At 38.3% G+C, this 27365-nt stretch overlaps 1 protein-coding gene across 3 annotated transcripts in view; it reads left to right on the forward strand.

The window, feature by feature from the left end:
* The window catches only part of KATNAL1 (katanin catalytic subunit A1 like 1), an 86496-nt gene extending 63832 nt beyond the window's left edge, over nucleotides 1–22664 (forward strand). For all 3 annotated transcript variants that reach the window (XM_084878585.1, XM_084878586.1, XM_084878584.1), the window contains exons 10-11: nucleotides 12821–12947; nucleotides 15335–22664. In XM_084878585.1, the coding sequence (XP_084734711.1) occupies nucleotides 12821–12947; nucleotides 15335–15533 (326 nt within the window). In that variant the 3' untranslated portion in view covers nucleotides 15534–22664. The remainder of the gene's footprint in view (nucleotides 1–12820; nucleotides 12948–15334) is intronic.
* Nucleotides 22665–27365: the final 4701 nt, after the last annotated feature.

Raw genomic sequence — 27365 nt, forward strand, 5'->3', positions numbered from 1 at the left:
ATGTATCAGTAGTTTATCTATGATATTATTATACTGAAATTTGTTTATTTTCTTTTTGATGGACATTTGAGTTATTTTGACTATTATGAATGAATCTATAAATATTCTCATACAAACATTTCTATGTATGAATGTTTTTATTTCGTTTGGCAACATAGATAAGAATGGAATAGGTGGATCAGAGTGTAGGTATGTGCTTGATTTTGTAACACCCAGACTATTTTCCTCAGTGGTTGTACCATTTTATACTTTAATCATCAATAAATGAGATTCCAATACTTCCACATCCTTGTCAACATTTAGTATTGCTGGTATTTTAATTTTAGTCATTTTAGTTAAGTGTGAAATGTCATTTTATTATGGTTTTAAATTTAAATTTCTCTGGTGACTAATGATGTAGTTACCTTTCTATGTTCCTGTCGGTCATTGGTATATATTTTGTATAGTGTCTTTTCAAGTATTTTGTGCAGTTTTTAATTGGTTTATTTGTTGTCTTATTAACGAAGTGTAGTTGTAATCATACACATGCATAGAAAGTATTTTCTTCCACTTTGTGGTTTCCCTTTTAGTTTTCCTATGGTGTCTTTGATAAGCAGAAACTTTAATTTTTATTAAGTCTTCTTGTCAAGTTTTTATTTTTATTTTTCTTTTTAAAATATATTTTATTTATTTTCCACAGAGAGGAAGGGAGAGGGATAGAGAGCTAGAAACGTCGATGAGGGAGAGACGTCAATCAGCTGCCTCCTGCACACCCCATACTGGGGATGTGCCCGCAACCAGTGTACATGTTCTTGACCGGAATTGAACCTGGGACCTTTCAATCCTCAGACCGATGCTCTATCCACTGAGCCAAACCGGTTTTGGCAAGTTTTTTTTTTTTCCATAGTGCTTTTTGTGTCTTAAGAGTCTTTGCTTACCTAAGGGTCAAAGGTTTTCTTCTTCATGATGTCTAGGGTCAGGAATGGGAACATTTAGTGGCTGAGGGTGACCCCTCATCTGGAGCCTGGGAACATCTGGAATGTTGTTACCCACATGCCTGGTGGTGGAGGCCTAGGGCCTCAGCTTGAGTACCTCCATGTTACCTGTGGACAGTCAGACTTCATACATGGTAGCTCAGAGCTCCAGGTGTGATTATTACAGTGAAAAGTTGCAAGGTGCATTATTAAGACCTAGACTTGAGGCCATGATTGCTATTTCTGCCTTATTCTGGTGGAAGTATTACACGCCCAGCCATTTTCAGGAGGAAGGGAATTAGACTGCCTTTGGGTGAGAGAGAGGCAAGGCCCCATTGTAGGATCATGTGTGAGATGAAAGAAACTCTGCGCTCATCTTGTTAAATTCAATTTTCCATGATCAGGAAAGGAAAGAAGTCAAGTAACAGGATGGGTGGAGCTTGGTCTTGTAATAAATCTCCTCTTAGTTCTTGCATTTAAAAATGGCAGTGTCGCCAAAACCGGTTTGGCTCAGTGGATAGAGCGTCGGCCTGCGGACTGAAGGGTCCCTGGTTCCATTCTGGTCAAGGGCATGTACCTTGGTTGTGGGCACATCCCCGGTAGGGGGTGTGCAAGAGGCAGATGATCGATGTTTCTCTCTCATCGATGTTTCTGACTTTCTATCCCTCTTCCTTCCTTCTGTGGAAAATCAATAAAATATATAATAAAATAAAATAAAATAAAATAAAATAAAATAAAAATGGCAGTGTCCCAGCCTAGTGGACTCCTTTCTCCAGCCCCCTCTAATTCTATTTTCTTTAGACTGACCTCCTTAATCATCAAGGTATCATTGTACCCTGCACTCTCAGTAATTCTCATCTCCTTTTTTTTTAATTTTTTTTTTTTTTTAAGGTTTTGGTTTTGTTTTGCTAAGAGTGTGTGTGTGTGTGTGTGTGTGTGTGTGTGTGTTTGCTTGTTTTTACTGCAAGTTTCTTTCTTTCTTTTTCTGAGTACTTACCATGTACTAGGCACTATTCTATGTTTTGTTTTTGTGCCATACATTTAGTTTTTAAATTTTTATTTTATTTAAAGTATCACAAATAGTAGCACATATGTCTCCTTTTCCCCCCCAATTGACCTTCCCCCAGCTTCCTTTACCCCTGAAACATGCCATCACTTCACCATGCTAGTGTCTTGCGTCCATTGGTTATGCTTATATATATGCATACAATCCTTTGGTTGATTTCTTACCTCCGGCCCCTCTAACCCTCCCCAGCCTTCCCACTGTAATTTAACAGTCTATTTGATGCTTCTCTGCCTCTGTATTTATCTTTTTGTTCATCAGGTTATAATGTTCTTTTTTATCCATAAATGTGTGAAGTCATGTAGTATTTTTCTTTTACTTACTAGCTTATTTCACTTAGCATAATGCTCTCCAGTTGCATCCATGCTGATGCAAATGGTAAGAATTCTTTCTTTTTTATAGCAGCGTAGTGTTCCACTGGGTAGATGTTCTATAGTTTTTTAATCTACTCATCTGCTGATGAGCATTTAGGCTGTTGGCAAATATTAGCTATTGTAAATTGTGCTACTATGAATATAGTGGTACATATATCCTTTCTGATTGGTGTTTCTGTTTTCTTGGGATATATTCTTAGAAGTGGGATTACTGGGTCAAATGGGAGTTCCATTTTTAAATTTTTGAGGAAATGCCATACTGTTCTCCACAGTGGCTGCACCAGTCTGCATTCCCACCAGCAGTGAAGGAGGGTTCCTTTTTCTTAGTATCCTCTTCAGCACTTATTGTTTGTTATTGTGTTGATGATAGCCATTCTGACAGGTGTGAGGCGGTACCTCATAATTGTTTTGATTTGCATCTCTCAGATGATTAGTGATTTTGAGCATGTTTTCATATGTCTCTTGGCTTTCTGAAAGTCCTCCTTCGAAAATGTCTTTAGGTGCTTTGCCCATTTTTTTTTTTTTTATTGGATTGTTTATCTTCCCTTGTTAAGTTGTATGAGTTTCCTGTAAATGTTGGAGATTAAACCTTATCAGAGATAACATTGGCAAATATGTTCTCCAATGCAGTGGGCTTTCTTGTTGTTTTGTTGATGGTTTCTTTTGCCTTGCAGAAACTTTTTATTTTGATGCAGTCCCATTTGTTTATTTTCCCTTAATCTCTCTTGCCTTAGGATCTCTTTCTGTAAAGATATTGCTACAACATTTGCCTGCAATTTTGCTGCTTTTGGAGTCTTGTAGGATTTTTATGGTTTCCCATCTTACATTCAAGACCTTTAGTAATTTTGAGTTTGTTTTTGTGTATGGTGTAAGTTGGTGATCTAGTTTCATTTTTTTTTTTTTCATGTATCTGACCAAATTTCCCAGCACCATTTATTGAAGAGACTGTTTTGACTCCATTGTATGATCTTGCCTCCTTTGCCAAATATTAATTGAGTATAATGGCTTGGGTCAATTTCTGGGTTCTCTATTCTGTTACATTGTTCTATATTTCTGTTCTTGTGCCAGTATCAGGCAGTTTTGAGAACTGTTGCTTGGTAATATAGCTTTATATCTGGTATTGTGATCCCTCCAATTTTGTTCTTCTTCCTCAGGATAGCAGTGACTATTTGGGGTCTTTTTTTTTTTTATTCCAGATGAATTTTTGGAGAGTTTGTTCTATATCTTTGAAATATGCCATTGGCATTTTAATAGGTATTGCATTGAATCTATAGATTGCTTTAAGTAGTATGGACATTTTAATGATGTTGATTTTACCAAACCATGAACATGGTATGTTCTTCCATTTGTTTATGTCTTCCTCTCTGTCCTTTTTCAATGTCCTGTAGTTTTCTGAGTACAGGTCTTTTATGTTCTTAGTTAAGTTTATTCCTAGATATCTTAATTTTTTTGGTGCAATGATAAATGGGATTGTTTTTTTTTCATTTCTCTTTCATTATTGGCATATAAAAAGGCCATATATTTCTGGATGTTAATTTTGTATCCTGCTACATTGCCAAATTCATTTATTAGGTCTAGTAGTTTTTTTATGGAGTCTTTGGGGTTTTCTATGTATAGTATTATGTCATCTGTGAATTAGGACAGTTTTACTTCTTCTTTTCCAATTTGGATGCCTTTTATTTCTTCTTCTTGACTGATCACTATGGCTAGTCCATCTAGTACTGTGTGGAACAGAAGTGGTGAAAGTGGACATCCTTGTATTGTTCCTGTTCTTAGGGGAAATGAGTTTAGTTTTTCCCACCGAGTATGATGTTGGCTGTAGGTTTCTAATATAGGGCTTTTATTATGTTGAGTTATTATCCCTCTATTCCCACTTTGCTGAGAGTTTTTATCAAGAAAGGTTGTTGGATTTTGTCTAATGCTTTTTCTGCAGAAATTTATATGATTATGTGATTTTTGTCTCTCAGTTTGTTTATGTGATGTATCACATTTATTGATTTGTGAATATTGTACCATCTTTGCATCCCCAGAATAAATCCCACTTGGTCATGGTGTATGAGTCCAATTTTTTAGAATTTTGTTGAGGATTTTAGCATCTATGTTCAAAAAGGATATTGACCTGTAGTTCTCTGTTTTGTGTTGTTTTTATCTGGTTTTTGGATTAGGGTAATATTGACTCCATAGGAAGAGTTTGGAAGTGTGCCTTCCTCTTGAATTTTTTGGAATAGTGTGAGGAGGATAGGTTTTAGTTCTTTGAATGCTTGGGAGAACTTTCATGTAAAGCCTTCTGGACCAGGGCTTTAGTTTGCTAGAAGATTTTGATCGCTGTTTCAATTTCTTTGGAAAGTTATAGGCCTATTCAGGTTTTTTTTATTCTTCTTGGTTGAATTTTGGGAGCTTGTATTTTTCTAAGAATATTTCATCTAGGTTGTCCATTTTGTTGGAATAGAGTTGTTCATAGTATTTCATACTTGTTTGTATTTCTGTGGGATCGGTTGTTACTTCACTTCTTTCATTTCTGATTTTGCTTATTTTGTTTATCCTTTTAAAGAACCAGCTCTTGGTTTTGTTGATATTTTGGTTTGTGGGTTTTTTTTTGTTTGTTTGTTTTGTTTTGGGTTTTTGGTGTTTTTTTTTTGTCTCTGTGTCATTTATTTCTGCTCTGCTCTTTATTATTTCCTTCCTTCAGCTTACCCTGGGCTTTTCTTGTTGCTCTCTTTCTAACTCTTTGAGTTGTAGGGTTATATAATTTATTATCATTGTTTCTTGTTTTTTTGAGGTAGGCCTGTAGAGCTATGAACTACCCTCTCAAAACTGCTTTCACTGTGTCCCATAGATTTTGATTTGTTGTGTTCTCATTGTTATTTGTTGCCATGATGTTTTTTAGTTCTTCTTTGATCTCTTTGGTAACCCAGTCATTGTTCAATAGCATGCTATTTTTGCCTCCAGGTGTTCGGGGTTTTTTTTGGTATTGTTTTTATTATGGTTGATTTCTAGTTTTATGCCATTGTGATCTGAGAAGATGCTTGGTATGGTTTCTGTCTTCTTGAATTTGGGGAGACTTTGCCTATATCCTAATATGTGGTCTATTTTTGAAAATGACCCATGCACTTGAGAATATACATTCTTCTCTCTGCACTTGAGAAGAATGTATATTCTGTGGCTTTGGGTTGAAATGTTCTGAAGATGTCAATTAATTCCATTTGATCTATAGAGTCATTTAGGATTGATGTTTCTTTGCTGATTTTTTATTTATAGGATTTGTCCATTGGTGTTAGTTGGGTATTAAAGTCCCCTACTATGACTCTATTACTGTATATCTCCCCCTTAATATCTTCAAGAAATTTTTTTTTATGTATTTGGGTACTCCTGTATTGGGTGCATATACAGTATGTTTACCAGAATTTTATCTTCTTGTTGAATTTCTCCCTTTAGTATTAAGAAGTAGCCTTTCTTATCTCTTATTATGACCTTTACTTTGTCAGATATAAGTATTGCTACCCTAGCTTTTTTTTTTTTTTTTTTTTTTTTTCCTTTTCATTTCCATTACCCTGAAAAACCTTTTTTCATCCCTTCACCGTCAGTCTGTGTGAGTCCTTTGTTCTGAAGTGGTTTTCCTATAAAAGCAGATATAGGGGTCATATTTTCTCGTCCACTCAGCTACCCTATTTTTTTTTAATATATTTTTATTGATTTTTTTTTACAGAGAAGAAGAGAGAGGGATAAAAAACTAGAAACATCAATTAGAGAGAAACATCGATCAGCTGCCTCCTGCACACCCCCTACCGGGGATGTGCCCGCAACCAAGGTACATGCCGTTGACTGGAATTGAACCAGGGACCTTTCAGTCCACAGGCCGACGCTCTATCCACTGAGCCAAACCAGTTTCAGCCCCTATGTCTTTTGATTGGGGCATTTAATCCATTTACATTTAAAGTTATTATTGATAGGTACTTGTTTGTCACTATTTTTATTCTTTATGCCTATGTTCCTTCTTTGTTCTCTATTTCTTCTTTTTACAGCAGACCCTTTAGCATTTCTTATATTGCTGGTTTGGTCATAGTAAACTCCCATAATTCTTTTTTGTCTGTGTACCTCCCTGATTTCACCCTCAATTTTGATTTATAACCTTGCTGTGTACAATATTCTTGGTTTCAGACCCTGGCTTTGCATGACTTTGTATATTCCATTCCTTTCTGGCCTTATGTGTTTCTGTTGAGAAATTAGTTGCTAGTCTGATGGGGGATCCTTTGTAGGTAACTTACTTTCTCTCTCTGGCTTCTTTTAAGATTCTTACTTTCTCATTGTTGTTTGCCAATTTAATTATAATGTGCCTTTGCATTGGTCTTTTGGGGTTCATTTTGTTTGGGACTCTGTGAGCTTCTTGGATTTGTGTGGATTTTTTCTTCTTCATATCAGGGAAGTTTTCTGTCATTTCTTCAAACTGGTTTTCTATTCCTTGCTCAGTTTCCTCTCCTTTTGGCACTCCTATTATGTGAATCTTGTTTTGTTTCCTGCTGTTCTAAAGTTCCCTTAGGTTCTCCTCCTGTATTTTAAGTTCTTTTTTTTTTTCCTAGATGCTGCTCTGCTTGGGTATTTTTTCCTACCTTGTCTTCTAGTTCACTGATGTGGTCCTCTGCTTCTTCTAGTCTACAGTTGGTGCTTTCTATTGAGTTCTTTATTGCAGTAATGTCATTTTTCATTTTTTCTTGGTTCTTACATACATATTGTTGAATTTGTCTTCCAACCTTTCAGCGACCTTATGAGCCTTTCTCTGAATTCTTTCTCTGACATATTGCTCATGTCTGTTTCACTCACTTCCTTTTCTGGTGTTGCCTCCTTTTCTTTCGTATGTGGGCTGTTTCTTTGTCTCTTCATGATCGCTTCTTTCCTGGTGTGTGGTTATGTAGCTCTCACTCTCCTGCATTGACCTAAAGGCATGAAATACAACACAACAAAGCACAATGCACAAGGTACTGAACACAAATGTATTCATGATGCTAATAACCCCAAATGAAAGTGACCACTGGAGAAAAGAGAATTAGGAGATATAGAAAGAGTGCAAAAATGATATAATATTGAGAAAAGGGAAAAAAAGGTAAGAGAGAAAAGAGAGAGAGGAAAAAAAAGAAGGGGAATAAAAATATACGGGGAGAAAACCCCAATAGATTAACAACTAATCCAAAAAAAATGCAAACAACCAACACCTATAGATGAAAGCAAACTATAAATAATAACTGATAACAAGCAAGGAAAGGAAAACAGAAGCAAAAAAAAAAAAAAAAGAAACAATCACACAAACAACAAAACAAATTAATCAACAATCAAATAATCAACAACAATAGGACAGAGAGAAATAAGGGCGAAATAAAACAAAAAACTTAAAAAAGAAAAAAGTGAAGAGAGAAAAAAATTTGGTTAGTGAAGAAAGAGAAGAGAGAAGTTTGTATGGACTTGGAGCAGGGAATCATAAATTAGATATGAAAGTAGGATAAACTTTTAACAGGATAAAAAGAAAGATAGGGAAAATCTAAAGCAGTAATAGGGTAAGAGACACAGAACAACAAATGGGGAAAAGTGAGGAAGAGAGTGTTTGCATAAAAGTAAAGTTGAGATAGAGTAAAATGATGCTAAAGGAAAAATGAAAATAGAATGTAGAACACTAATCCCAAAATAAAATAAAGAAAAAATAAAATGAAACTTTTTAAAAATGTAGAATAATAGTAGTAATAATACTAATTAAAAAATAAAAATATAATAATTAAAAAGTAAAATCAAGTGAGATAAAAAGAAAAAATTTAGTTTCTTAAGTAAAAGATAAAAAATAAAAATGTGTAGTGAAGGTCACTCACTTCCTCTACCGTTCTGCTTTGCAGGCCTGTTTCTTGTCAGGTGATCAAGACAGTTTTAAAGTTACCTGCATTCCACCACTCCTCTGTTTCTTAAGCCACAATCCTGTTTTCAAGCAGGCGATATTTCTTTGTTTCTCAGCCTGCCTTTAGTTGTATTTACACAAGAGACAATTTGTGATTCAAGCCCTGGGTGGCAGTGTTTCTGTATTGACATCTGGTATCTCTACCCAGTATTTAGATGTTGTTTTTCCTGCCACCCTTAATACTGGGTTGGGGAAATTGACTTCCCCAGAGCTGATTTCAGATCTTTTCTCCCCACTCTGATCCCCAGGCTCCACAAAATCAACTTTTCCCTGCAGTCTCAGAGAGTGTTTTTAATTGGGAGATTCTTTGTACTGGACTTATGCATCAAAAGCAAGGGCGCGAACTCATTACTTTTTCCTCCGGCACTGTGCATGACTATGCGCACATTTCTGTGCACATCTTTTCCCTCTGGCACTGCACAGCCTGTATACTGGTAGAACTTCAGGCTGCCTTTCTGTGCCCAGCCCAACCATCGTTTGGTTTCTATAATAGAGTTCTTTCCTGTCAGCAGCCCTGTAGACCCCCTTCCACATTCACGAGCTATGCTGACCCCAGCATGGATTTTGTGTGGCGCAGACTTCTGAAACTCTCCTGCTGCCTGCATTTCTCCCTCCAGCCTGGATCGCAGACCTCACCTTTCTTTAGGTGTTACCTGACTTCTGTGAGAAGATGCAGGGCTCATCTGAGTCTGCCAATTTGTGCTGTTTAAGACCTGGTATTCATGGATTCTCAGTTGATCCCTGGGTATTATGGTTGCAGGGTCCTGGGAGGTATCCGAGTTCTTCCTGGTTGAAGATACGGCTAGACTTTTAATCACAGCCTCTCTCCCCTTCAAGATGGCGCCATCTCTGCAGTAGAGCTGGCTGCTGGGAGAGATTTCAGCAGCCATGGAGACTGCCCAGTCAGGGGAGCCTGTTCCGGCAGTCCCCAAGAGTCCCTTGGAATATAGCTGTCCCTCACTCACAAATAGACAGTCCCTGTACGTCCACACACTCTCCTTGTTCTCTCACTCATACAGAATCTTGCAGTCTGCCTTCCAGTCTGCAGCCATTTTCTCTCACATTTTCTCCTGTGTGTGTCACTTGTCTTTCATTAAGTGATCTGTTGTCCTTTTCCTCCTGACCTTTTTTCACTCTGGTACATGTGTGCTGCTTTTTATTTCCACCTCGTTATTTATGATGCTCCCATTTCCTAGATAGTTCATGTTCTTCCCTTCCATTTAAATTTTATTATTTCTCAAAGTCAACATTAAAACTTTTAATTCTGAAGTCTTCTTTGCCCTGGACTATCTCTCAATGTGAACTCTACTTCCCTGGGTGCTTCATCTACATTATCTGTCTCACAGATTATCCTTCATAAAAGGGATCTGGGTTTTTTCCATTTCCCTCTACTCCTATTTGCTGGTGATAGAACAACAAACACTTACTGAGTGCTAACTGTGGGCCAGGCTTTCAATGTAGTAGCTTATTTAACTCTCTCAACAATCTTATGAGGTAGATTTTTGTTCTTTATTTTACTTATTAGTGGCCTGGTGCCCGAAATTTGTGCACATTAAAAGGTGATTAATTAAAGGAAACATTTTAATATTGCTATTTACCCTTTCTCTATAATAGAAGTATCAGAGTTGAAAGAAAATTAGTAAAATGTATATGAAAATATTCCTCCTGTCAGAGTCTGGGGCATGCCGTGGGACCTAGAGTCAAGTCCCCACCCACTTGCAATGCCTCAAAATTGCTGAGGACCCAGACCCAACCTGCCCCATCCTCTCTGGGTGAGATCCAGACCCAGCTGGCCCCACCCTTTTCAATCCCCACTGGGTCAGGGGCGTAGCCTAGATCCCCCAGCCTGGCACGGGGCAGGGGGGCCACAGCCTCAGGTTCCCCAGCCTGGGGAGAGGGGAGCATCCTGAGGTCCCCCAGCCTGGTCCCAGGGCAGGGATGTGGCCTGATGTCCCCTGTCAAGCCTCACCAGATGGGTGGCACGGCCCGAGTTCCCCCTTCAAGCCCTGCTGGGTGAGGGGCACAGCCTGTGGTTCCCTGGCCTGGTGCTGGGTGCGGCCTGAGGTTCCCTGATGCTGGGGTGGGGGGTTCTCCTGGCCAGGGGGGTGGGAGCAGTCTGAGGTCCCCTGGCCCAACACTGGCCGGGGCAGGGCACAGCCTCAGTTCTTCCAGCCTGGTGCCGGGGTGGGGGTATGGGGTAAGGGCATGGCCTGAGGTCATTCAGCCCCGCTGGGGTGGGAAGAGTGGCCTGAGATTCCCTGTCAAGCCCCACCGGGCAGGGCGGGGGTGCAGCCTCAGGTCCCAGCCCAGTGCCACACAGCCTCAGGTCCTGCTGATTGCTTCTTAAGGCTTTTTACAAGAATGTGACCTCCACTGTGGTGCAGCCATCTTGTGTTACGGAATCTCTGCTTCAGTTGTGGGCACAGCCATTTTTGTTATGGCATAATGATCAATTTGCATATCCCCTCTTTATTAGATAGGATGAGGAAGCTGAGTCACTGAAGTCACTTCCTCGTTAAATCCTTTTAAAAGGTCATTGATTCAGTTTTATGGAGCTGATAAATCCCACTTAGAACTTTCTAGCAAATCACTGATACAACCAGTATTAAAAGTTAATATTCCCTAAATCATAGTTATCAGGGAAAAAGCACACTTCCAACTAAGCTTCAGACCACCAGGCTCTCGTTTATGAACAGGTTCATTTAAGTTGACTATGTAGAACTTCCTTTCTGGAGGAGGATACATTTCATTCAATTTGGTGTTTAAGTTCTTAGGGCAGTCACAGTAAAACATTTGCTTTAGAAATACAGTGGTGGTTTGCTATTTGGACTAAAGGAGCAAAGTGATATTTGTTCACTGACACTCATCGGCTTCATGTGGGGCACTGTGAAATGAGTTTCTCTGTTAAATTCAGAGTTCCTTATGGGGCCATCAGGAGCACAGCCACATTCTGAAGTCAGGGACCCAAGAGCTTCCTTGCCTTCCCTCTTTCTCCCACATCCCTGCTGACCACCTGAGTGGAGGAGTTATTTGGCCCTACATCACATGCCCTTCATCACACCTGGTGAACTGCAAGGTGGGCTTTCTGGCTAGAGATGGCCAAGGATTGGGAGCTCCCAAGGTTAAGGAATTCTAGAAATAAAATAAAGGTTTTCTAGTCACATCTTTCCCGCCCCCCCCCCCAATACCAGATAATACCTGTTTGCTTCTTTTCCCACCGTTGTTACACTTTGCTTTGCTTTGTTCTGTGTGTGCACGTGTGTGTGTGTGTGTGTGTGTGTGTGTGTAAACTATTACACAGACACAGAAATATAGATTAAAATACTCAGTTATCATGGCCAGGTGGCTCATTTGGTTGGAGTGGAGTGTCGTCATGTACACTAAAAGGTGGCAGGTTCGATTCCTGGTCAGGGCACTTACTTAGGTTGTGGGTTGGGGCGCGTACAGAAGGCAATTAATTGATGTTTATCTCTTTTTATCCTTCCCTTTCTCCCTTCCTCTCTTGTTCTTCTTTCTAAACATATCCTTGGGTTAGGGTTAAAAAAAATTTCCTGGTAAGTGTGATAATTGCAGAGATAACTCTGTTCTTAGGAGATAAATAGTGAAGAATTTAAAATGAAGTGTTGTGATGCCTACAGCTAACACTCAATTCTAAAATGGGTGGGGAGGAGAAGAGAAGGGAATGATAATGGCAGTGTGTTGACAATTGGTGAATCTAGATGAAAGATAAGTAAGTGTTCATTGAGTATTTTACTTGTAGATTTAAATTTTTTTTCAAAATAGAAGTGGGGAAAAATTAAATTTCATTTTTATATGTCAGGAAATAGCAAAGAGTTAGATCCAACTCTTTATGCATTATCCTACTGTGCTGTATTAAGCAGAGTTGCTACTAAAACAGATGATAAAACTGTAAGCATGATTGTTTTTTAAAATATTGTTTAAACTGATTTGTTTGAGTTTAGACATTTTAATCATACTGGTATAGCAAATGTCTGTGGGTTGGCTCTCCAAGTGAAACATACATTAATAATCATTTTGTGCTAATTGTTGCGTTCTAGGAAAATAAAATTGGATTTTTACAAAACTATTGACTAGAGTTGCAGAACTCTTTTTCTATATCATACTAAAAAGGTGAGCAAAGTAATTTATAGAAGTTATACTCCATGTAGTCTAGTTTCATAAAACTTAAGCCAAATGTTTTTGTTTTTTTGTTTTTTTACTGAAAGCATTTCTGGTGCTTGAATACTAATGTTTTTCTTTTACATAAAAGGATATAAGACCCATTTATCTCATAGCAGGTGTCATTTTTCCCCCCCAAATTTTAGTTATTTTAACCAAGCACATAGGAAGTTAAATTCCAGGAGTCATGCAATGAATTTATAATACTAGTTGACTCACAGTTACTGACTCTGTTTCTTCTCCTGAACATTAATATGTGATTTCTCATTAAAACAACATAGAAAAACATCTAACAATAACAAAAATCTTCTAACAGCAAAAGGAAGAACCGAGCTTCTAAAGATCAATCTTCGTGAGGTTGAATTGGATCCTGATATTCAACTGGAAGATATAGCAGAGAAGATAGAGGGCTATTCTGGTGCTGACATAACTAATGTTTGCAGGTATTTTTTAAATGATCTGTGACCTTAGAGATTAGTTATATATTTGGCAGGAGGACTGGTTTCAAAGATAATGTAGTTATTAGTCCTTGGCATGAAAGCAGCCACCCATTTCCTTGAAATGATCTCCCAATTTTTCTTTTTTTTTTGTTTTGTTTTGTTTTGTTTTTCTCTCTCTACATAATTTCATTGTTCATTGTTAGATGAATAATTACATAACACTTTTCTATCCTGTGATTTTTAAGAAATTGTTGTCTCTATCTTTATAATGACATTGATGACCTAATTATGACTTCCACAACCTAAGGTTAATTTAGCCCTAAATTGGAGCCTAATTGCATCAACGTGTAAAATAACATCCCTTAGTTTTGGTTGGCATTATTTTAACATTTGCAGATGATTAAAGTTCACCAATTAAAGCTGTGAAAGATACATATATATTAAAATTTCCTTTTAATTTAGTGATATTATAATTTTTAGGTAATCTACCTCACTCAATGAAGAGGATTTTTGTTCTTTTCTTATTTTTTTAATGGTACTTAATTTGACTTCAGTGGCCTTTTTTTTTTTTTAAGTATATATATTTTATTGATTTTTTACAGAGAGGAAGGGAGAGAGATAGAGAGCTAGAAACGTTGATGAGAGAGAAACATCAACCAGTTGCCTCTTGCACACCCCCTACCGGGGATGTGCCCGCAACCAATGTACATGCCCTTGACCGGAATCGAACCTGGGACCTTTCAGTCCGCAGACTGACGCTCTATCACTGAGCCAAACCAGTTTCGGCATCAGTGACCTTTCTTTAAAACTACAACATCCATGTTTCTGACTTTTTCTACCAGTATTTTTCCTGTGTGCATCTAAGTTTAGTGGCACATGGTAAACTCATAGTAGTTTCTATTATCACTGTAGTAAAGTATGTAAGAATCTAAAGTTTTGGTTGGCTTGGCATCCTAATAGCTTTCTCATGAGCACTAATTGTTCATTTTTTTCTAAACCTTCATTGTGATTTACAAGTCTTCAAAGTGGAACTGAAAATAGGATCTGGAGAAGTCAGATTTGCAAATAAATTCATGTTGTAAAGAGAGGTTCCTGGCTTTACCTCCATTAATTAGATTGTAAACAAACTGGTATAGATTTGAATTATACCTTCTAATACTAGAGGCCCAGTGCATGAAATTTGTGCATGGGGTGGGGGTGGAGGTGGTCTCTTCAGCTTAGCCTGCACCCTCTCCAATCTGGGAGACTCAGGGGATGTCCAACTAATGGTTTAGGCTCGATCCCAGGGATCAGGCCTAAACCGGCAGTTGGACATCCCTCTCACAATCTGGGACCACTGGCTCCTAACTGCTTACCTGTCTGCCTGCCTGATTGCCCCTAACTCCCCCACTGCCAGCCTGCTCACCCCTAACTGCCTCTGCCTGCTGGCCTGATCATCCCTAACTTCCCCCCCCTGCTGGTTTGGTTACCCCCCAATTGCCCCCCACCCTTACCAGCCTGGTCGCCCCCACCATCCCCATTCCTGCCAGCCTGGTTACTCCTAACTGCCCCCCCTCCCCCCTGAGCCAGTAGCCCTCAACTGACCCCTCTGCCATCCTGGTTGCCCCAACTGATCCCCTCTGCTGGCCTGGTCACCCCTAACTGCCCCCAACCCCCACCAACCTGGTCGCCCTTTATTGCTCCTCCCTGCCAGCCTAGTCACCCCCAACTGAGCCCCCTGTTGGCCTGGTTGCCCCTAACTTCCCCTTCCTGCCAGCCTGGTCACCCCTCACAGCCCCCACTGTTGGCCTGGTTGCCCCTAACTGACCCCCTGCTGGCCTGGTCGCCCCAGCTGCCCCCTGTTGATCTGGTTGCCCCCAACTGCCCACCCTACTGGCCTGGTCACCCCTCACTGCCCCACCCTGCTGGCCTGGTTGTTGCCAACTTCTCCCCTGTCAGCCTGCTTTTCCCTCACTGCCCCCCTCTGCCAGCCTGGTTGCCCCTCACTGCCCCTCCTACCGGCCTGGTTGCCCATGTAGCCTGCTGTTCAGTCATTTGGTCATCCCTCACTAACTCCCCTGCTGGCCTCATCGCCCTATGCAGCCTGCTGTTTGGTTGTTACTATGAGGGTGTTCTGACCAATTTGCATGTTACCATTTTATTAGTATGGATTATCTGAGTCCAGTATGGACTTTTAGGGTTCATTAACAATATATTTTATGTTTAAGTCCTTTCCATTCTTTTTTAACCTTTCCTGAACTATCAGGATGTCTCTGAGGTAGAAAATTCTACACAGCATCATAAAATCATATGACATGATCTTTTGAATGTTTTCCCTTAACTTTGTTACAAATGAAATTGTTTGTAGCATTTGCACTAATAAATATTCACTGACTTTGGTACATTTTTAGGGATGCATCCTTAATGGCAATGAGACGGCGCATCAATGGCTTAAGTCCAGAAGAGATCCGTGCACTTTCTAAGGAGGAGCTTCAGATGCCTGTTACCAAAGGAGACTTTGAGTTGGCTCTTAAAAAAATTGCCAAGTCTGTCTCTGCTGCAGACTTGGAGAAGTATGAAAAATGGATGGTTGAATTTGGATCTGCTTGAATTTCTGTCGGCTCTTCCATTTCTGGTATTTTTGTTTATAAAATGTGAAGAAATTTCTTCATTTAAAAAGAATAGGTTTGGAATTTTTCATTGGAGAGATTTTCACTTAAAGGCAAATAATCAAAACCACAGAGTATAAATGTAGTTGAAAATTGAGAAAAGCTTACATAAAGAGCCTGATGCATTAATATTGCACCCGTCAAGCAGGGTGTCAGGGCGGCAGAAGAAAGGGATCAGTGTGCTATTGTGGAAACTTGTTTACAAAATATTTAGAAGGACCTCTATTTCTCACTTGAATTTGTTGTCTTTTCAAAAACAAAAAATACGTTTTTATCAATTTTTAGAGAGAAAGAAAGAGAGAGGGATAGAGAGATAGAAACATTGATGAAAGAAAAACATTATTGATTGGCTGCCATCTGCATACCCCCTACTGGGGATCAAGTCCACAACCTGGGCATGTGCCCTGACCAGGAATAGAACTGTGACCTATTAGTTTGTGGGCCGATACTCAACCATTGAGCCACACTAGCTGGGCAGTTGTCTTTTTTCTTTGTGTGTGTGTGTTTCTATTCTTTTCTCTAAACATGAAGGACCTACATATGTTGACTTTTAACATTAAAACTGACTTTGTATCAGATTCATTATTTGTTGTTAAGAATGATAGTTTTGGATTAAATAATGAATTTGTTAGTTAAACTTCTAGAATTCAGGTACTCACTGTTGGAGTCTATCGTATGATTTGAACTTTTACCCTTCCTTCCCCCACCATTTTTTTTCTATTAGCTGTTTAGTCATTTGTTGAGCTCCAGGCAAGAATATCCTAATGCTTTGTGGTTTTTGAACCATTTTACCAGGTTGTTTCTCTGGTCTTTAGTATTTTTTGCTGATATTTCTCATATTTCATATTGAAAGGATGGGGAGAATATTATGATACAATGTACTTCTTCATTCTAGACCTTTCCGTTTTCACTTTTCTTTCAATGTAGTCAAACAGGTAAACCCATTATTTTTTTCAGGTCCTACACTTTTGATTTTTGTTGAATTTGACTTTTGTATTCTGAACAAGACCACTATCCTGAGCTAATACAAAACAAACAAAAAAAAACTATAGTTTTCCAGACAGCTTAATAAAATAACTTCATACACAATGAAGGGTGTTTATTTGAAAAATTTTAAATTGTTCTTTGTCAAGGTTGAGAACTTGTACACATGATAAGAAGATTAAGATGGAAACTTTGTCATGCTCATTCAGCTTAGCAGGAATTAGACAGAAGGAGGCCAGAAAAAGTAGATGGCATATATCTAATCGTCAGTGGAGTGAGTTTCCTGGTTCAAAATTAAAATTACAATTTTTAAAAATTGCGTTTATCCTGTTTTGATTGGGCAATCTATGCTTTGATGATCAAGCTTTTAAAATTCGTATTTGTTAATATTCCGAGTTCTCAATTTTGGAGAGCACCTACTGGTTTAAAATTAAAAATAATATAACTCATTAGACACTTTTAAAAAAACCTAAGTATCTTGAATTTTTTTTCCTACTAAGAACTATTTAATTTTGAGTTAAGTCTGACACTGAACTCCAGTATTCATATAATGCTGTAAGTTACCCCCCTTTTCTCTGAGGCACGGATTATAGGAGTTAAAATAATTTATTAAGATTCTAAGATTTTAAAATCATGATTTCATTTTAGTTGAATTCATTCATCTTAAAAATTGAGATGAGAGAAGTTTCCTTTTATTTATTTTTTTCTGCCCATTTTTTATTTTTAAACCATTCTTATTTTTCAATTATAGTTGACATGCAATATTATATTAGTTTCATGTGTATACCCCAGTGATTAGACATTATATGACTTACTAAGTGATCATCCTGATAAATCTTGTACCCATCAGACACCATACATAGTAATTAGAATATTATTGATTGTATTCCCTATGTTGTACATAACTATTCTGTAATTACCAATCTGTATTTCTTAATCCCTTCATCATTTTCACCTATCCCTTAATCCCCTTCCCATTTTGTGACCATCAGATTATTTTCTGTATCTATGAGTCTCTTTCTGTTCTGCTTGTTTGTTTGTTTTTTAGATTTGGTTGTTGGTAAGTATTTCTTGCCATTTTATTGTTCACATTTCTGGTCTTTTTCTCTTTCTCCTTCAAACCCTTTAAAATTTAATGTAATACTGGTTTGATGGTAGTGAACTTCTTTAGCTTTTTCTAGGGAAGCTCTTTATATGTCCTTCAATTCTAATTGACAGCTTTGCTGGGTAGAGTGTTCTTGGTTGTAAATTCTTGCTTCTCAGATGGGTACAAGATTATCACTTTGAATATTTCTTACCACTCCCTTTTGGCTTAAAATGTTTCTGTTGATAAATCAGTTGACAGTCTTATGGGAGTTTCCTTGTAGGTAACTAACTGTTTTTCTCTTGCTGCTTTTAAGTTTCTCTCTTTATCTTGATCCTTTGACATTTTAATTATGATGTGTTTATGTGGGTCTCTTTGGATTCATCTTGTTTGCAACTCTCTGTGCTTCCTGGACTTGTAAGTCTATTTCCTTCACCAGGTTAGAAAAGTTTTCTGTCATTAATAGATTTTCAATCTTTCTTTCTCTCTTCTCCTTCTAGCACCCTCATGATGTGAATGTTGTTATGCTTGAAGTTGTCCTAAAGGCTCTTTACACTATCCGCATATTTTTGGAATCTTTTTTCTTTTTATTATTCTGATTGGATGTTTTCTTTTGCTTCCTTATATTCCAAATTGTTGATTTGATTCTCAGAATCCTCTACTATACTGTTGAATCCCTATAAATTAATCTTTATTTCAGTTAGTCTATCCTTGATTTCTGACTAGTTCTTTATTGTGGTTTCCATGTCCTTTTATATGCTGTTGAATTTCTCACTAAGTTTATCTACTTTTCCCCTAAGATCATTGAGCATCCTTAGAAACAGTGTTTTGAACTCTACATCTAGTAGATTTCTAGTCTCCATTTTGTTTAGTTCTTTTTTTTGAGTTTGTTCTATTATTTAACATTTCTTTTATTTTTAATTAAATAAATAATCCCACTAATATAATCTTTCGAATTATTGCCATCCAGTAACATTTTTCCCCCCTGATGTCCTAAGGGCAATCATTAAAACATTAGTGTTTTGATTGCTAGAACTCGTTTGTATACTTTAATTGATTAGTTGCAGCATTTTCTAGGTTTTATGTTACTTGTCTTGGCATGCATTTCATTTTTTAAAAAAAATTCTTCATGGATAATGATATGGTGATTGTAACTTTAAAAAATTATTAGTTAAGCAGTGTTTGGAAACTCCAACTTCCTGGAAACTTACCTTTTCCAAGTTAAGTGAATCAGGTGTGCTCTATTATTTCCTTTGTTTCTCATTTTGCTCCATCATTGCATGGTGAATACTCTGTATTATTTTCAACCCCTTGAACCATCCTGATGAGACCCTGCAGGTGTTCTATCTGGCCGTGGCAGTACATTGTGTGTACACCATCTTTAGTGCCAGACAGAGTGTTGCCTTACTAAGAATGAGAGCATTATTGTGTTTTGCTGTGTTACCAAATTAGAAAGGTTTGGTTCTTCTAATTCATCTGAAACCATGAGTATTTTGGGTTTTGCAACACAGTGTTGTTAGGACTCAGCTGTGCTGTTCTGTCTTGCAAACAACTGATCAAATAGTAGTTGTGTTCACCAGACTTGCTTTGGGTGTTTACTGTGTATAAGAACCTGCTTATGGGCTCTGTGCTTACATTGTTGGACCAGGCAGCATAGATTATATTGGGCACTTCCCATAACTACCGTACACAGTGTAGTGTTTGGCTCCAACTAATGAAACTAATTCACATAAAAAATGGAGAGGTACAGTCATCTGGGTGTGCTTTGGAAAGATAACAAGTAAAAGATTTTCTTTTTTTCTCTCTGTAAATCTTTTTAAAGTTAGAACTGATATCCATTTATTAGAACAATACAATGTATAGACCTGGCTATATTTATTAGTCATTTTTGTCATTTCCCAAACTACATATTTATTGTAAACATGCACACATGTAAACATGTTATGTGGTGTTTATAAACATTTGCTGTCATAATTTTTTCATTTTTTGAAGAAATTAATATTGATAAAATACAACAAACAAGTAACTCTTTAATGTAGACTGAAACCCTCTAGTAATGCAAGTAAATAACAGATAATGACATCACAGACTTCATCTTCTGGTCAGTAGCATAATATGTATTGCAGAGTAACCAGACCCACCTGGGCATGGACTCCATCTCTAGAAATACCAGGACAGCTTGGTAGAGGACACACATGTGGTATAGCTGCATAATGAAGGGCTTTTTCTGAGAGCCTGAGATTGTAATTTTATGCTGCAATATTTGACTGTAAAAAAAAAAAATAGGCTGGCTGAAACTTGTTTGGCTCAGTGGTAGAGCGTCAGTCTGCAGACTGAAAGGTCCCGGGTTCGATTCCGGTCAAGGGCATTACCTTGGTTGCGGGCACATCCCCGGTGGGGAATGTGCAAGAGGCAGCTAGTTGATGTTTCTCTCTCATCGACGTTTCTAGCTCTCTGTCTCTCTCCCTTCCTCTCTGTAAAAAAATCAATAAAATATATATTTAAAAAAAAAATAGGCTGGTCCTTGCCAGTTGGCTCAGTTGGTGGGAACAATGTTCTGTACGCCAAAAATATTGCAGATTGGATTCCTGGTCAAGGTACATATCTAGGCTGTGGGTTCGATCCCTGGTCAACGTTCATTTGGGGGACAACCAATTGATTTTTCTTTCTCACATTGATGTTTCTCTATTTCCCTCTCCCTCTCACTTTCCCATTTCCTCTATCTCTAAAAACAAACAAACAAACAAAAAACAAAACAAAACAAAACAAAAACCATATTTTTGGATGAGGATTAAAAAAAGAGTAGGCTAAAATCACTAATTACTCAAAAAATGAGCAGTCAAGTGTCTGGTGAATCTACTATAAACAAACATACAAATACCTCAGGAAAAATGTGTGTGTACAGCCCAAATGTAAAATGTAATTGTCACTCTTCTACTTTGCTACATATAGCCTGACTGTTGAAAATGAAATTACTGATAGTCTTTACGTTTGGAGAAGCTTGAGCTTCTTCCTAGGAAGTTTCTGTGTACACTGTTGAATTCATAGTGAGTCATAAAACTGGAACCAGTTGACATGGTTATGTTCCATTTCCCCTCAATCCTAACTTGAGATGCAGTAAAGGACTTAGGTAGGTGTTTCTTACTGTGCGGGCACTGGCTCCTTCAGTATTGTCTTGATTATTAAGTCTTTTTTGTGTATTAGTAGATTTCCACTCTCCCTTTGATCTTATCCTATCTAATAAAAGGAGAATATGCAAATTAATCATCACTCCATCATAAAGATGGTGTTGCCCATAGCACCCAGGGTGCTAGACTGGTGGCATCACCCCAGCGACGAGCCCCAGCATCCTGCATGCCCTGGCCAACGGAGGGAGGGAGGGCAGGCGGGTGGGCTCCTGGCCAGAGGCTGGCGGGGGCACGCGGCATGCTGGCATCATTGCAGGCTGGGCTGAGGGACCCCCCTCCTCCCCATGCATGAATTTCGTGCACCAGGTCCCTAGTTGATGATAAATACTTTATGATAGGCATAAAGCATTAAGGATATTTGCTGGCCTTTTCCAAGAAATGGCTACATTAACTTGTATGAGGAAACAGTAGTAATAATTTTAACATTTTTGTATCTTTTGTTCCTTAATGTTTTGATTGTATAATATTTTTTGCATACCACTTAATTTGTGATGTACATATTTATGTAAATCTCAGAATCTGTCACAATAGAAAAGAAGTAGGAATTACAATTGAAGGGAGTATTAGGAGATAAAAGTCAACTCTAAATGTTTTATTTTCATCTCCACTAATTATTTTTTCAGAAAAAGCTAAAAACTCTGTTATAATGACTATATTACTTATTTATACTTTTAATTAGGTTTTTCATATTTATTTTTGGAACATTTGCTTTTAATATTTCTTAATGTGGAAACTGTACAAATATTTAAAAAATAAAATTCATAATATAACAGATATGTTTTTAAACATTCACAAATTAACAGTAATTCTTTGAATTTTTATTAGGTTTTTAGGTTTTGGACAATTCTGTAAACATTTCTAAATTTCCAGGTGACTCACTAATAAAACAAAACATATTAAGATAATGTCATAAAATTTATTATTTTTATTTTACCTTTCTCATTGATTTACCTTATTTTACATATGTATATATAAATAACCTGGATACTGTTTTGTCACCAGCAGTGTGTAGGTTTTTGTTCATTTGGAAATTTGGCACAACATATAGGAAATTAATAGAGGTTTTCCTCCAATAAAAGAGATCTCATTTGATCTTCTGTTCAAAACTATAAAATGCACTTTTGTTTTACGACGTCTGAAATGACTAAATATTGCCGTTTGGAAAACCTGAGTCTTTGCACATGTTATTTCCACAGTTTACCTCATTTAAACAGGCTTGCTTGGTTTTAGGTGGGAAGGAAGGGAAATTATTTAAATTCAGTTCATCCCTCTCCCATTAACTTCCCACCCCCCCCTGAAACCTTTATTTAAAATATTTGTCTTTCTTTATTTGGCAAAGCCACATATTCCAAAATAAGCTTCTGTGAAATATCTGAATTATTCTTCCCATCTTTGTTATGGCCAGCTTCATCACACATCCTCCTAGTTTCTCATAATTTCATAAGTACAAGCTAACGTGCAACATTAAAAGTCTAGGAACCTAACCTAACTCATATTCATACTAAGAACCTAAGAACCTCATGAACACACATGGGGATGGACACACATATTCAGCAACAGAGTTGCCTTCAGTGTTCATGGTATGGATAGTGTCCAGTGAGATCACTACATGTTACGATGACTTGTAATTGTTTTTTCGGAATTTTGTTTCAGTGTTTGTCTCTCAGTATTTTTAACTTAAGTTAAAGAAAAAGCTGTTTCTAAATTGTATTTATTAATGATTTTTCTTACATGTTGTGCTGCTACTTTGCTAGTTTTGTGAGCTTAGTTGTGTTTGTTTACAGGTTGTAATTTGTTAATAAATTTTTAGAGTGTTGCTTGTTGTTTTCTTTGTGGTTCATAGTTAATGTACAATCACTGGCCCAGTTAACTATCACCAGTGGTAGTAATAAATCATCTCTAGTAAGCAATGTCTTCCCCCACATTTTAATTCTTATAAAATAACATATTATAAACCTGACATTTGTGTTTGCCATAGATTGTACCAATAATTTAAGGTCAATGCAGGTAAGATGAGTGCCTTTTCAACTATTCTGATTTAATAAGTACACTTTTATTATTTGTGTAAAACCATTACAAAGTGGATGTCCATATGGTGAATTTTCCAGATGACTCTGTCTGATTTTGGGAATCCCCCAAATTGTTTTTTTTTTTTTATTTCACAGACATTTTTTTTTTTTTTTTTAGCAGTTTTAGATTTACAGAAAAATTCAAGTGAGTAAGAGTCCTCAAATAATTTCTCTCTTCAACCCTCCAGGTTTCCCTTTTATTAATATATTGCTTTGGTGTGGTACATTTGAACCATTTGTTGAATCAATATTGATACCTGATTACTAAAGTTCTAGAGTTTACATTAAGTTCACTCTGAGTTGTACAGTGTAGTGGGCTTTGACCAAAGCACAATGCTGTGTGTCCATTATAGTATTGCACAGAACAGTTTCACTGCCCTAAAATCCTGTGCTGCCCTCTTCATTTCCTCCCTCCCCTAACCTCTGACAACCCCTGATCTTTACTTACTGTCTCTATAATTTGCTTTCTTTCACTTAGCAATATGCATTTTAGGTTCTTTCACATCTTTTTGCAATATGATATTCCATTTCTTTTTTTACCATGGAAAATATTCCATCACAAGGGTGTGCCGGTTGGTATATTTGTTCACCTACCGAAGGCTATCTTGGTTAACTTCAAGTTTTAGCAACGAGGAATAAAACTACTACAGGTTTTTGTGCAGGTTTTTGTGTGGACCTGCTCTTTAATGCAGTTGCTGGATGTATGGTTAGAGTATGTAACATTTTGTAAGAAAATGCCACACTGTCTTCCAGAGTGGCTGCATCATTCCCATTCCCAGCAGCAACAGGGAGAGTTCCTGTTGCTCCACATCCTTCCCCAGTATTTGGTGCTATTGGTGTTCTGATTTTCCATTCTGCTAGATGTGCAGTGGCATCTCATTGCCATTTTAATTTCCAGTTCTCTAATGATCTGATGTTGAGGATCTTTTCCTATGCTTATCTATTTTTAATTGATTTTTGTTGAAACCCTGCTAAAATGTAAGCACACTTCCCCCCTGCCTTTGTAAAATAGACTATTTGAACTTAGCCATTTCATTCTGGTTCAGAGTAACCCCCTCAGACATGCCACCCTCAGCAGGTAGTGGAGGGTAGCAGGGCTTTTCTGTCTGTCACTAAATAGTCTGAGTTTTGGTGTTTGTTTTTGTAGTATTTTACCCTTCTGTTTCTAGGCTGTTGACCTTTATTTTTCTTCCAATTTCCTACCTCCAGTCTTCAGAAACTTTGTAAAAATAGTTGTTAGAATTATGGGTGAAGTAGGAGTACAACTGTTTGGGGATGAGGGGTGGTAGGGTGGTTTATTGTTTGAGCATTAAACATTTCTCTAGGCTGTCTGTGGCCTTGCTAGCTTTATTTTTAGTTTCTAGAAGTGTTCCAGGTAGACCAAGTATGAAGTAGAGATTTATGCATAAACATGTTGTCATGTAGTTGTATAATATTTATTTTTAGAAGGGACGTAGCAGCAATTTCATGGTCCTACCTTTTTTTTTTTTTTTTTTCCCTTGCCCTGACCATTAATGAAGACTTGATTTCTTAAAGGTATAAAAGAAAAGAAGTAGGTACAAAATTAATTAGGGACCAAAAAACAAAAACAAAAACAAAAAAGAAAAGAAACTTGCGGCTGGAGCCTTCCCACTCTTCCTTTAGTCCTTTCCTTCCTTTCCCCAGAGTAGGGGTGTCGAACTCAATCAGAGAAGGGGTCAAAATCTAAAATCCAGCCTAAATCGCGGGCCGAATGGTTTACTGAACAGTCATAAACTGACAATGTTAACCAGAAATGTGAATTTAAAATGAGTGGAACAATCTTTTCCTTAACAGTGCTGTTAACCAACTCACATGCTATCAAGCAAAACAGTAATATTGGTATCAAGCAAAACAGTAATATTGGAATGTACCTAAAATGCTCATTGTCTTGTTTTCTGGCTAGATGTCTGACACCGTTTTCCCCAGATCAATGAGTCGATGTTCGGTTTTATCTCTTGGGCTGTAGCAACCCGCAAAACAGCATGGAGGTTGTCATCGGTAATGCGTGATCTGTGCTTGTTTTTGTTCAGATTCATTATTGAAAACATCTGTTCACAAAGATAGGTGCTCCCGAACATGGATAGAATACGGGCAGCATGAAGTCGGAGCTCTGGCATTGAGTCAGGGGGCAGTAGAGGGTAGAAGTCCTCAATTTCAACATCCTGAAACCTTGATTTCAGGCCACTGTCAGACTGAAGCTCGATTATCTCCATCTGAAGGTGATGGGGCACATTGTTGACATCAACTGTAAAAGGATTGGCAAAGATGTCAAAGCCTGAGTGCTGTGTTCTAAAGTCAGAGAAGCGCCTCTCAAATTCACTTAGTAAACGGCTAACTTTGGTAGCCAGCCAACTGCAAGGAAAAGTACCAGAAATAGTGGTTGAGATACTCAAACAAATGGGAAAGTGGGCAAGATTGTCCTGTTCCAGTTGGGACTTCCATAGTTGAAGTTTACGCTGGAATGCTGTGATCATGTCAGACATCTTTGTGATGACTTGTTTGCGTCCCTGCAGCTTCAGATTCAGTTGGGCGAGATGCTCGCATATGTAACACGTCATAGCAAAATCACATAGCCAGGCGGGATCCGACAGTTCAGGCAAGGGCTTTCCTTTACTTTCCATGAAAAGAGCAATTTGTTCTCTGAGCTCAAAAAATCTTTTGAGGACTGCACTCTTGCTCAGCCATCTTACTTCTGTGTGGTATGGCACGTCTCCATGCTCTGCACCCACCTCCTGTAAAAACTGCTGGAACTGGCGATGATTCAGGCCACGTGCCCGTATAAAGTTAATAGTTTTAATGACTGTGGTCATTATGTCATTCATGTCCAGAACTTTTCCACACATAGCCTCTTGGTGGATAATGCAATGATAAGTAATCAAGGGTGTGTGGCAGTGACTTTTTTGCATTCTTTCCTTCATTAGTCCAACCAAGCCTTTCTTTTCTCCGCACATTAAAGGTGCGCCATCGGTAGTTAGCTCCACCAACTTTTCCCAGGGTAATTTAAAATTATTTATAGATTTTTCCACAGCCTCAAATATATCTCTACCAGTCGTCGTCCCATGCATGGCAGCTACATCCAAAAGTTCCTCAGTGACAGAGAGGTCGGTCTTCGGAGCACGTATAAAGATGGACAGCTGCGCTGTATCAGTGTTGTCTGTGCTTTCATCGATAGCAAGTGAAAAAGCGAGATAACTGCATGCCTGTTCGGCCAGCTGTGATGATAGATTTCCTGAGAGTTCTTGAACTCTATCTGCAATGGTGTTTCTTGACAAACTGACATTTTGAAAACTCTGTATCTGGTCTGGGCATACTTGCTCACACACTTTTAGCATGCATTGCTTCAAAAAGGCACCCTCTGAAAAACACCTTGAAGTACGGGCAATTTCTTCAGCCACTATAAAGCTTGCTTTCACTGCAGCATCATTTTTCGCTGTAGCCTTTGTAAACATTTGCTGCTGTGATTGTAGTTTGCCTTTTAGTTCTTTAACAATTTTATGCTTTTCTTCCAAAGTATATTTGCCATACTTAACATTATGTTTGGTGTCAAAATGACGACGTATATTGTACTCTTTCATCACCGACACTGTCTCATAACACAATATACACACTGGTTTGCCCTCTCTAAGCACAAACATGTATTCATTTTCCCATTTGTCATTAAATTGTCTGCCTTCACCGTCAACTTTTCTTTTCCTGGACATTTTGGGATCAATATTGGCAGTAAAAGATGTAGTTTATTGGAAATCTGCGTTAGAAGGAAAAAGTTGAAAACTGCACAGGGATAGCTTGATTTGGCAGATGGAGTGGAGAAAAAAAAAGTCAGTCAATAAATGCCTGGCTGGGTACAGATAGCAGATTCTGTTGCGATTTTTATGCCTGCACTTTATGCCAGGAACTGGCAGCTTCTGCTGTGTATTTTTTATGCCCGCACACTCACTCTCTCCTCTGCTCTGCCACCCGCACAACCAGATCGGATGCCGGACTATAGGTCACGCCTCCTGAATCTCGCGTGACTTGTTATCTATGCGCATGCCGGCGAGGTGGCCGGCGAGATCACAAGCCTCCTATGTCACCGCGCGTCATTGTGATGGAACGCAGCGGAGTGCAGTGATGACAGCGCGGTGCGGGCCACATTGCAAGGCCTGGCGGGCCGGATTTGGCCCGCGGGCCTTGTGTTTGACATGTGTGCCCCAGAGCATATAGCCAATTTTTCCTAGTACTCTGACATGGTCACTGGTTCCTGTGGCAGAGCATACTTGAGTGTTGAGTATTTGCCCAGAGAATCCAGGTATTTACTTGGAAACTGTGAAATAAGAGCTTTGCCTGGACAGCATCAGCTGCACCTGGCCCAGACAGACTTGGGGATTCGCCTGGGATTTCGCAGCCTCTTGTTCACAGCCATCATGCCCACATGATGAGACAGGTGA

The sequence above is a fragment of the Pipistrellus hanaki genome (assembly GCF_964339955.1).
Source record: "Pipistrellus hanaki genome assembly, chromosome: 3".
In the NCBI taxonomy this organism is placed as follows: domain Eukaryota; kingdom Metazoa; phylum Chordata; class Mammalia; order Chiroptera; family Vespertilionidae; genus Pipistrellus; species Pipistrellus hanaki.